The sequence below is a fragment of the Mus caroli genome, chromosome 15 (genome assembly GCF_900094665.2).
Source record: "Mus caroli chromosome 15, CAROLI_EIJ_v1.1, whole genome shotgun sequence".
Taxonomy (NCBI): Eukaryota; Metazoa; Chordata; class Mammalia; order Rodentia; family Muridae; genus Mus; species Mus caroli.
This window is the reverse complement of record NC_034584.1, coordinates 91,879,590-91,892,190: the sequence shown is the minus strand read 5'-3', so window position 1 is coordinate 91,892,190 and position 12,601 is coordinate 91,879,590. Positions and strand designations below refer to the sequence as shown.

The 12,601-nt window shown below is 44.5% G+C and overlaps 1 protein-coding gene across 1 annotated transcript; it reads left to right on the top strand.

Annotated features, from left to right (window-relative positions):
* Positions 1-2,096: 2,096 nt before the first annotated feature.
* LOC110309987 (olfactory receptor 10AD1-like) lies at positions 2,097-11,557 on the top strand. The gene is made up of 3 exons (XM_021182706.1): positions 2,097-2,281; positions 8,324-8,443; positions 9,791-11,557. The coding sequence occupies exons 2-3, from the start codon at positions 8,439-8,441 to the stop codon at positions 10,737-10,739; spliced, it is 954 nt and encodes a 317-aa protein (XP_021038365.1). The 5' UTR covers positions 2,097-2,281; positions 8,324-8,438; the 3' UTR covers positions 10,740-11,557.
* The last annotated feature ends 1,044 nt before the right edge of the window (positions 11,558-12,601 follow it).

Here is a 12,601-nt window from a genome sequence, read left to right as displayed (position 1 = left end):
GGAGAAGGAGAAGGAGAAGGAGAAGGAGAAGGAGAAGGAGAAGGAGAAGGAGAAGGAGAAGGAGAAGGAGAAGGAGAAGGAGAAGGAGAGGAGAAGAAATTTGAATTTGGATGACTGAAACACTCTCCAAGAGCCAAACACCATCTAACAAAAACCCTAATATTAGATGTGAGATTTTAAGTTGTCAGCCAAAAATGTCTAAGAGACTCCCAAGAACATACAGCCTATTGGTATTGCTCTTGGTTGTCTCCCAAAGTGGAGGGTTAGTCTCTATTGCCGAAGACACCACACACTTCAGGCAAAGGGCCCAGAGCTCCCTTATTTTAGTCAGGGTTTGTATTCCCACACAAGACATCATGACCAAGAAGCAAGTTGGGAAGGAAAGGGTTTATTCAGCTTACACTTCCACATTGCTGTGCATCACCAAAGGAAGCCAAGCCAGGACAGGAACTCACACAGGGCAGGAACTGACGCAGAGGCCATGGAGGGGTGCTGCTTACTGGCTTGCTTCCCCTGGCTTGCTCAGATTGCTTTCTTATAGAACCCAGGACTATCAGCTCAGGGATGGCACCACCCACAATGTGTCCTCCCTCCTCGATCGCTAGATGAGAAAATGTCTTACAGCTGGATCCCATGGAGGCATTTCCTCAAGGGAGGCTCCTTTCTCTGTGATAACTCCAGCTTGTGTCAAGTTGACACACAAAACCAGTTAGTACACCCCAATAGTATTGGAACTGACCTGAATGTCTCCTCCTAGAGGACTAGGCTTCATGGTACCAGAAGGTTCTATGCAAACTTCCAGAGGAAGGAAACAATCAGCAGCCCTAACAGCTACGACATCTATGAACCACATCAACAACCAGCAAGCCACCATAACCCTGGGGGTACTGTAGTGGCATGCATACCTTGGTGGCACCAACTGCTGTCTATGCATTCAATAAGAAAAAGACCAGGCCTGGCTGGGACTTGGAAACCTGGCCAACTACTCAGTGCTAGCAAAGCCATGGCTACTGCAGGAAAATCTGCAACTACCAAGTTACCAAACCACTACAATTCCTAACATCAATCTATAGATTTGTCCTTAGCCACAGTTAAAAGTAGCTTTTCACCTCTCATCAAGACACAAAGAGACCACTACCGAAAGCCACAACCAATCAATACACCGGAGCCCAGACCCAATGGATACATCTACAAAACACTCCCATGCTCAGGAAACCTTGCAAATGGATGCAGAAAGATTTTTAAGAGCCAGGGCTGGAGAGATGGCTCAGCGGTTAAGGGCACTGACTGCTCTTCCGAAGGTCCTAAGTTCAAATCCCAGCAACCACGTGGTGGCTCACAACCATCCGTATTGAGATCTGACTCCCTCTTCTGGGGTGTCTGGAGACAGCTCCAGTGTACTTACATAGAATAAATAAATAAATCTTTAAAAAAAAAAAAAAAAAGAAAGATTGTAAGATCCAGAAGACCAGTGACTCTTCTGTGAGACTGTGTCTTCTAGCAACATCAGAAGCTACACCTATAAGGTCCCACCAGCAAGACTGTGAGCTGAACAAAGACGGCACCAATGGACATGCCAAGGTGGTTGTGGCAAGGTGGACGTGGAAAACCCATGAGAACTCAAGCCTATACAAAAAACCACAGGCAACGGAGGAAAGCTAGGAGCTGGAGAGGTGGCTCTCCCCAGGAGGGAGCACACCAATTGGTTGTCAGGTGACAAATGGTGAGCCCTGAAAACATACACACAAGTAACACTGTATGGATGTAACACACACACACACACACACACACACACACACACAACTTCTTAACCTGAATCTGAAGATACAACCATCATATTTGCTATCTATACTAGAACACAAATTTCTCAAGAAAACCTGGGAGTGTGTTGGGTTCTCTAAGCCACTTGCCATGAGCATGGTCTCACAGGGGAGTCTTGAAATGGACCAAGTAAAACCACCACACACCCCCCAGGGACACACTTGGAATGCTCAGGGCCCCAAGAACAAATACTTGGCCTTAATACTGCTGGCTGCCATAGTAACCAACTGGAAGCTCCCATCTGCCTGAGGAAGGGAGAAGGGTTCACGTGCTCAGGCAAGCACACCTGAGAGATAGGAGGGAAAGCAGGGAGGAGAGGAGCCCAGGCCCACAGCCCTATAAATGCACAGCTCATCTGCAGCAAACACCCTGCACCCTCACCCTGAACCTCTGGATCGCTCTTCTGCATCCAAGACCAGCACAATGACCTCATCAGCCTGTCCCAAACCCCACGGTCAAGGTCAGTGAATGAACTCTCTTCTGCTAGGAAGCTGACCTTGTCTCTGTCCTTGTCACCAGAGCCAAGCATACTCCGGGTCTCTCAGAGACCTATCTGCATTCACACCACACAGGGATCTGTAGCAGTCATCAAGAGAGAGGAGTCACAGCTTTGACTCTGTTAGCCTTTCCCTTGCTCACTTTCTCCCTCTCTAGAGTCTCCCAGAGTCTATGCTGTCCTGGATCTTTAACTGGCCACTTCTTCCCCTGTGTCTTCTTTCTGTAATTTCATCATGGCATCAGTCTACTCACCTGCCCTCCTGGTTGGGACAGACAACACTTAGACATGACAGGGAGAGCTCCCCTCTCTTGCTGAGTCTTATTTTGGAAGCTGGGAAGGGAGTAAGCCCAGCTCAATGTTTCTTGCTAGAGCCTGGGCTCCCCAGAGCTGGTTCAATATGCAGTCAAGCATGCACAGCCTTGTGCCAGCCCCCCTGACCCTCCCTCCAAGTTGAGCTTGTCTTGCTAACTTCTCCTCCTCTGTGGAGGCTCCTGGAATCCCTCCTCTGGTCCTTTTCTGTCCTACCCTGTTCATTCCCATACTTCTCGAAGCTTATTATATTTTGGTCAATTGAATTCCTTGGTTTTCCTTGCCTTTCCTTCTACAGTTTGATGAGAACTGCTTCCCCCCCGCTCTCTCTGATTACTTTCTTTTTCTTTAATTTGTGCTTTTCCTAAGCCCCTGTCTTATGTTTGAGCATCTTGGTATTTTCTACTTATCTGACCTTTTCTACTTCTTCTCCTTCCCTGTGGAAAGGGAGGCTAGGAGGTATCTTGTGGAGTCTTTCAGAGTCTGTGATAAAGAAAGCGCCTTCTACATTTTGCTGGAGATTTTCGAGGGGTAGAGTAGGGGCTTCTGTTTGCAACGTCTACAGGAGTCAAATAAGAGGAAAGGATACATACTTTATATGGAGGGTTTTTTTTTTTTAAGTTAGGTGTTACAGAATACAGAAGCAGGAAGTGAGTGACAGGGTAGACAACCTTGAAGCCATCCTTGGAAACATGAAGTGAAGCCATAGGAAGACGAAAAAAGAAACTGAATAAAAACCATGATTTGGGTTAATCCTTACTGCCTGTCAACTTATGCTTAGAGTTGAACTCCAGGCATGCCTAACCCAAACCAAAGTGCCTCTGTCTGCCTCTACTGCAGACAGAGCTAAAAGTGGGACATGTTGGATTTTAATACCCGAACATTAATGTGTTTTATTTTTAAATGTAAATATTGACTTATTAGATCAATTTTAGATGATTCTGTAGGGGGAAAGATTAAACTTTCAAGGGAAATAACTACCTTGTAAGGCGCTTAGCTGGAGGCAGTAATGTGACTCAAAAATAACATTTTTCATTTACAAATAAATGTTGCATCTATGTGTGGCGGGAAACGGGCCATTTCTCAGCCAGGTGTGGTGGGAGGCAGAGGCGGGTGGAACTTTCCAAGTTCTAGAGCTGCCTGGGCTACACAATGAACGGCAGGACAGGTGGAGCTACTGAACTGAGAGCTTCAGGCAGGCGGGTGGGTTCCTTCACTTATTTGTTTGCTGAACTTCTTGAGCTTAAAGAAGCATTGAAACCAGGGCTTTGCCCCTAGCAGGCAAGTTCCCTCCTACTGAGTTATATTCTCAGTGAATCATTGATGTTTTTATATATGCAAATGTTGTAAAAAATATTGTCAATATATTCAGTTAACATATTAACCACCTCATAAATTATCTGTCTGTTTGAGGCAAGAAGTGTTAAAAAAAAAAAACAACTATTGACTCAACAATTTTCAAGTGTATAACACGTGATGATTAAGCACAGTCACCATGGTGTACAACAGATTTCACCGATTTCTTTCTCATGGCTAACTCAGGTTGTATGTCCTTAGATCGGTCTCTGCCTTTACCCTGCCTCTGACAGCCACCTCCCTGCACTCCTTGTCTTTGATGTGGGGTTCCATAGACTAGTGATATCATATGGTATTCATGAAATAATTTCTCTATTGATTTTACATATATTGTTACTCTTTAAGTTTAATTCGTGTTATCCAAAAGAAAGGATTCCCTAATTTTTTAAAAATCGGATTATATTTTGTTATTAAATATCACATTTTTAAAATATGTGGTATTTGTGGATGGGCATGAGCATTAAATCTACATCTTTACAGTTGTAAGCAACACGACACTGAACACTGCAGTAAAGACGTGTCTTCAACGTGCTAGTTTAATTTCCTTTGAGCATACCGCACCAAATGATAAGTACATCTTGAGTGTGTTTTGGAACCCCCATAATGTCTAATATAACAGCTGAACTCAGAGTCCCACCAGCAGTTTATAGAAAGGGTTCTTTTCTCTCTGTGTCCTTGCCAACACAAGTCTTCCATATCTATGCTTAAATTTTTATTTATTATTTATTTGTAAAAAGTTTGTTTTCATTTTTAGTTGTGTTTGCATGTGTACACGTGTGCTCATGCATGTGAACATAGAGCCTTGGAACCCAGAAGAGGCCATCAGATCCCCTGGAGCTGGAGTTATAGGCAACTGTGAGCTGCCAGCCAGGGCTGCAGAGAACCAAATGTGTCCTCTTGAAGAGCAGTGCCCATTAACTAACTGCTTAGCCATCTTTCTAGTCCAGATTGTATTTTTATACTTAGTTACTAGTATATTTAACTATGAGTGTACATGGAAGAGGTAGTGCCCATGAGTGCAGTGCCCAGAGATCAGAGGAAGATGTCAAATCTCCTGGAGTTGGGTTATAGGTGCTTGAGTGCTGGGAACCAAACCAGTCCATTGCCAAAGCAGCTCATACTCCTGATGCTGCCATCCATCACTCCCGCCCTCTTTTGCCTCCTTTTACAAAACCATGATAGCTGAAGGAAGTCATACATCACTGGAGTAGTGGTTCACTTCCCTGGTCATTAGCAGTGTTGAATTTCATTTCTTCGTTTGCCTGTTGACTATATACCTCTCTTATAGTGAACTGTTTCTTTCCAAGTCCTTTACTTATTTTTGATATGATATGATATGATATGTGATATTCCTTTGTCTGTGTGTATGCGGTACTATGTATGTTCATGCATACATAGGTGTGTGCATACATATGGAAACCAGAGACCTGTGTCTGGTGCGTTCTCCGCTTGCTCTCTGTCTTACCTTTTGAGACAGAGTCTCTCACTGACTGTGAGCTAATTGGTTCAGCCAGGGCTCCAGTAAGCTCAGAGATCTTCCTGTCTCTCCTCGGCTTCAGGTACGGCAAGAATCTAAGCTTCACTCAGGCACCAGACTTTTCCCTCAGGTGTTACACTGTGTTCTTTGTAGTCACAGATGGAGACCTCCCCTTAGCTCACCCACTGTGTGCTTTCATCGTTCAAACTATGGAAGACTTCAGAATGCCTTCCTCTTCAGTATCTACCACATATCATGATTAGCTTAGAGCTGCTTTTCATTACAGCCCCAACTCTATCATTCTCCATGGGACATCTTTATGTGGGCTACCATTAGTGTTAAATAACTACTTGGAACTCTGGGGGGTCCAGTGAATACTTACTGCTCTTTCATCTGGTATTGAATAAACTGAAGAAAATGAGGAAAAGAGTCAACAAATAGAGTGATCAATACATTAGCCTATTAACACTAACAATGGCAAACCTACATGGACTTCTGTGTGCACTTAAGGTAGACTCATTCTCCAGCCACAGGCAGCACCTGACAGCAAAGCCCTCCCGGGAGAAAAGAAGTAATACATTTCTCTTTAAAAAAGAAAAGGCCACTCAGGTAGCCACTTGCTGTCCTCTGTGATGATGTAAAGGAAGCCAGGTGATTCCCCTTCATGAGGATGGAAACAGCAGCCATGTAAGAGCGGTGTCTGTCTTCTCCCTCCGCTTTCCGCACTGAACAGCGTCTACCCTCTTATTCCGCAACCTTCATTTTATCCATCCACCTGTTATGTCTGTGGTTGACCAGCTTCGTCCCCTTCTTCTGCCATGGGTGACCCCACAGGACAAGTTACCGCTCTTCTTTGATGTTGGGCACTTTGGAAGTCCCTATATCACTTGCAGGTGGTTCTGAAATGATATAAACAGCTGTGACAGCACGAGGTGCACGGGAAATTCACACTGTTCTTTTCTCCCGCCAAGCCACGGGCAGCCTCGTTGTCCAATACAACTTATCAGCAAGTCATCAAGGGGATTAAATCACCTCATGAAGGGGCCGCAACAAACACAGCCTCCAAGGGCATGATGCGTGTGAACTGTTTTGAAAACTGCTGCTCATTTCAGAGATCTCAGATCGTCCAGCCTTTGAATCAGGAATCAGTATAACTCATGATGCTCTTCTCTTTGTAGTCTGCAGAGGACAGTTACGATACTCTCCTGGTTTGACAAAGAAATTCCCACAAGTGTGTGTGTGTCAGTGCATACAGAAAGGTCATTTAGATTAGCATATTCATATCACCATTCCCAGTATCTAAGACTTTCAAAATTCATGGCAGAGCTTAACGTTGGTTGCAGAAGGTGTAACAATTTCTACCATTTAGTTTTAATTTTTATTTATTTCATTTTAAATTTATTTTATGTTATTTACTTAATATTTAATTTATTTTAGTTACCATTTTAAGTTTTAATTATTTTTAATCTTTACCACTTAGTTTTATTTATTTTAAGATTTATTTTATGCCCAGAGAGATGGCTCAGTGCTGAAGAGCACTGACTGCTCTTCCAGAAGGTCCAGGTTCAATTCCCACCAACCATATGGTGGCTCACAATCTTCTGTAATTCCAGTTCCAGGAGATCTGACCCCCTCTCTGGCCTTTGCAAAGACCATGCATAAAAGCAGTATATAGAAACACATGTATACACATTAAAATGAAATAAAATTATTTTTTAAATTTAAGAATAATTTTATTTTTTATTTTTAAAATGTATTTATTTCTAAATGATTTGTTTATTTTTATTTTATGTGCATTGGTGTTGTGACTGCATGTCTGTCTGACTGAAGGTGTCAGCTCCCCTGGAGCTGGAGTTATAGACAGTTCTGAGCTGCCATGTAAGTACTGGGCATTGAACCCCGGTCCTCTGGAAGAGTAGCCAGTGATCTTAACCACTGAGCCATCTCTCCAGCCCCTACTTTACTATTATGAGAGCAAGTGAGCACAGAGACCACAGGCGTCAGACCTACGGGAGCTGAAGTTGCAGATGATTGCAATACATGATGTGGGTGCTGGAAAAGAAACTCAGGTTCTCTGAAGAGCAGGAAGTGCTCCCAACCTCCAAGGCATCTCTCCAACCCCTCTGCGTTTCATTGTTAGGACATTCTTTGTCAGAAGTAACATTTTTTGAGAGTGAGGATATTTTTGTTTGTTTGGAGTTTGTAACAAAATTACAGTTTTCTTTTTATTGTATTTCCTAAAGTAACAGAAGAGCCGGGGATTTGTTTTGAGACAGGGTTTCTCTGTGTAGTCCGGGCTGTCCTGGAACTCACTCTGTAGACCAGGCTGGCCTTGAACTCACAGAAACCCACTTGCCTTTATCTCTCAAGTGCTGGGATCAAAGGCATGCACCACCACCAGCACCCAGCCAGAGCATGGGATTATTTTTTAAAAGATTTATTTATTTATTATATCTAAGTACACTGTAGCTGACTTCAGACACACCAGAAGAGGGCATCAGATCTCATTACGGAAGGCTGTGAGCCACCATGTGGTTGCTGGGATTTGAACTCAGGATTTTAAGAGCAGTCAGTGCTCTTAACCGCTGCACTATCTCTCCAGCCCCGGAGCATGGGATTTTTAAGTCAGGCATGGACACAAAAAACTTTAAAAGGGCAAGAAGTTCAAAATATACAACCCGAAAGGCAAGTGAGGAGATAAGAGTGTGTCTTAGCAAAGGGCATCATGAGGCTGACAGCTCTCACCTACACTAGAAGGTGCCGTGCACACGCAGTGTGGTAATGTGCGTAAGAAGACATGCGTCTGTGGTAGCAGAGATGCCAAGGGACTGCAGAGCTCACCAGGTACCACTGTCTTCCAGAGTGGCCCACCAGCTCAGACCATCCTCCCTGGAGCAGCTCTTCCTCAAACAACATGCCATCTCTGTTTCTAGGGACAGCGATTCAGTGACACGGCCTGAGCAGCAAAGCCACAGGATGAGGTAGGCGTGGTTTGTAGAACCACGGGATGAGGTGGGCGTGGTTTGCCTCACAAAATCCCACATATGGACATGGGTGCCTGACTGGCCAGCAGCTAAGGTACCTAACAAGGCACGAGATACTGGCTAGCCTTATTTCTGCTCAGTGAACTACAGGCAAGCATTGTCCTTTAGTGGGGTCTAGTGACTCCTAGGGTTAAATTCCAACTTCTTCTTGGCCAAGTCCAAGAATTGTGGATTGTGGATTATGGCTCACTGATGATGTATGTTGCCCATTCATTATCTTAGTCTCGCTCGACATGTCAGCCGACTGAAGGACTGTGGGTCCATATTAAACTATGTCTTCTGCCTTCTCTCCCCTTTCCAGACCACCAGGGTAGTCCTAGATGCTAGAACTTTCCCACATGAAGATGATACCAGTGGGCCCGGCTAATGCCTTGATCAACCAAGAAATCTCATGGAGAAACAATCTAGTAGTTCATGGAGTGAGAAATCAGAGGAGATGGAACACACACACTCCACAGGGCATCCGATCAGTCCACAGTCAAGGCAATTAGTTTCTCAGCTTCCAAAATTAGAATTTATGCACAGAGCCTGTGGTGACCCTGGCATTTGTCATTTCTATGCCATTACTACACAGATTTACCAGAGATTGATAAATTCCAAAACTTTCCCTATCACTGGGTGTCAGGGTTCTCTAGAGTCACAGAACTTATGGAATATCTCTCTATATATTATGGGAATTTATTGGAATGAGTGTGCAACCCAACTAACCCAACAATGGGCAGCTGTGAATGGGAAGTCCAAGAATCTAGTAGGTCCCTAGTCCCTCGAGGCTAGGTGTTTGAGCTTGTCTTTTGTATAAACTGGAATCCTGAAAAAAAAAATAGGTTCTAACATTTGCGCTGGCAAGTAAGTGCAAGCAGGAAAATAAGAGTGAGTCTTTCTTCTACCAACGTCCTTATGTAGGCCTCCAGTAGAACGTATGATCTAGATTAAAGATGTGTATCAACATCCACTTGCCTCAGTCTCCTGGGATTAAAGGCATGTACTAACTTGCCTGGGCCTAAATTTTTCATGGCCACTATGTCTCAAGATCTGGATCAAAAGCATGTGTCATCCCATGTCGAGATCCCAGTCAGAAGCCTGTGTCTTCCAGCCTCAAGATCTGGATCACAGGTGTGCCCTCCATTTCTGGATTGTAGTTCATTCCAGATGTAGTCAAGTTAACAACCAAGAATAGCCATCACACCAGGGAAAGCCTCTTGCTGGGTGTCTGGTCCAGGCGACCATCTTAGTTCCCATACAGCTGTGTCCTTTGTGCTTTCCCTGTTCCCCATTCTCAAACAGGTCCCAGACAGCAGACCCAAAGAACGGCAGCACAGTGACTGACTTCATCCTCGTGGGCTTTGAGCAGAGCTCCCCTTCCACACGGGCATTGCTCTTCACCCTCTTCCTGGCTCTCTACAGCCTCGCCATGGCCATGAATGGCCTCATCATCTTCATCACATGGACTGACCCCAGGCTCAACAGCCCCATGTACTTCTTCCTTGGACACCTGTCTTTCCTGGACGTCTGCTTCATCACCACCACCATCCCGCAGATGTTGGTCCATCTGGTGACCAAGAACCACACTGTCTCCTTTGTCTCTTGCATGACCCAGATGTACTTGGTCTTTCTAGTGGGTGTGGCCGAGTGCATCCTCTTGGCTTTCATGGCCTATGATCGTTATGTTGCCATCTGCCACCCACTGAACTATACCCAGATCATGAGCCAGAAGGTGTGTGTCAGGCTGGTGTGTTCTTCCTGGATCTTTGGGATGGTCAATGGTATCTTTCTTGAGTATATATCATTCAGGAATCCCTTCTGCAAAGACAACCACATAGAGAACTTCTTCTGTGAGGCTCCCATAGTGATCGCTCTCTCCTGCGGGGACCTCAAGTTCACCATGAAGTTGATCTTTGTGGATGCCATTGTGGTGTTGCTCAGTCCCATGGTGCTCATCATCACCTCCTATGCCCGCATCCTGGCCTCCATTCTCCGCAGGGCCTCCTCCTCAAGCCATAGGAAGACCTTTTCTACTTGTGCCTCCCACCTGACTGTGGTCATCTTTTTGTACACCTCAGCCATGTTTTCTTACATGAATCCCCGCAGTACACATGGGCCTGACAAAGATAAGTCTTTCTCCCTCCTCTATACCATCATCATGCCCATGTGCAACCCCGTCATCTACAGCTTCCGCAACAAGGAAATGAAGGGGGCCATGGGGCGGGCTCTTGGGAGAGGCAGCCTGGCTTAGGCAGGATCTGCCCAGAGGAGGGTGTCTGGAGAAGTTTCCTCAGTGGGGAGAAGGCTGCTTTTCTCAGCACCTCGCTTTTCAATTCTGGAGAAGCTCTAGAAAGGAACATTTGTAATAGCCTTGCCACTAGACTGACCTAGAAGTTCTTCCTGATGTCTAAGGCTCATTTCTGACTTTATTTCCAGAATTGTTTTTCCCATGAATTTTCCTTAAGGAGGCATGAGGCTTTCCTGAATAGTTCCTCTGTGTTCCGCAAGAGTCTATGAGTATTTAACTCTATCTTGTCTGTATAATTCTTTTACATACCATCCCCTGGGGGAACTTTTTGCACATACATTAAGGAATAAGTGACTTTCCAATCTTTTAATCTGCCATATTAGACTTGGTATTGGAAACAAAGCAGGCATGTAGATTACTGGAATTGATTAGAGGGCCCTGGTAGAATTCTGTGTAACTTCAGCCATCTGAGCTTTGACAGATGCCTTGGTAGTGCATGTCACCAACTACACAGGATCTACAGGTACCTGGGAAGCAAGCCTCCAGCATACTTCTGAGGGATTATTTAACCTCTGATCAGGCCCATGAAGAATTATGTTGATTAAGTGAACTGAGGTTGGGAAATCCACACTACAAGTAGGCAGGACCATTCCTGGTTCTGTATAAAACCCAGCAAGCTAGCAGAGTAAGGTCAGTCATCCACTGTTTCCTGTGTGTAGATACATGCTCAGCTGCTTCAAGCTCCTGCCACTTTATCTTCTCTGCCAGAATGGACAGTTTGCTCTTCAACTGTAAACTGCAATAAACTCCTTTTCTTTTATTGAACTTGTTGGGATATTTTACACAGCAGTAGAACAAGAAATGAAGGTAAATAGTCAAATTGTACATTGCAGGAAGGCAGCCTCCTAGGCTGATGGTTCTGGGGAAACTGGGTGTCTACTTGTGGATATACAAAAACAAACCCCAAATGTATCAAGAACCCCAACATGAGACATGAAACTCTAAAGCTGGCTATTAGGGGGAAAGTGAGGCTATACATCAAGACACAGCTTTTCTGAGTAGAATGTCAGACAACAACCAACAAATGGGACCTTGTGTGATTGAACGGAGTCTGTAGCCAGGCAGTGGTGTCTTGACTTTAATTCCAGCACTTGGGAGGCAGAGGGAGGCAGATTCGAGGCCAGCCTGGTCTACAGAGTGAGTTCCAGGACAGCCAGGGCTACATAGAGAAACCCTGCCTTGAAAAGAAAAAGAAAAAAAGAAAAAACTATCAGTCAAGTAAGAGGTAATCTATAAAGTGTAAGAAAATCTTTCTTAGTTATACAACGAACAAAGGGTTAATGTCTGGAACATATGAAGAACTTAAAAAAAAACTAAACATCAAGAAAGCAGCTCAGTTAAAAAGTAGGCTGTAGAATTGGACAGAGAGTTCTCAAAGGAAAGTTCTAATAATTACATCCTTTCCTACTTCCCTTCCTTCCCTCCAAAGCCTCCCGTGCACCCATCTTTTGAATCCAGGGCCTTCTTTTCATTAATTGCTGCTACATATACATAAACATATTTTCTAAAATGTTCAATGTCATTTGCCAATTCGTTAGGCAAATGCAAACTAGAACTACTTTGAGATTCCACTTCACGCCAGTCAGAATGGCTGTCATCAAGAAAACAAGTGACAGTGGAGTGTGGTGGCAGTGAGTTCTAAGCCAGCCTGGTTTACCTAGTGAGTTCCAGGACAGCCAGGGCTATATAGTGAGACCCTGACTCCACAAGCAACAGGGAAAGGAAATGACCGGAAATAATTACATCCTGGGGAGATCAGACGGCTCATGGAGTAAATGAGCTTGAGATAAACTCTTTTTACTGGA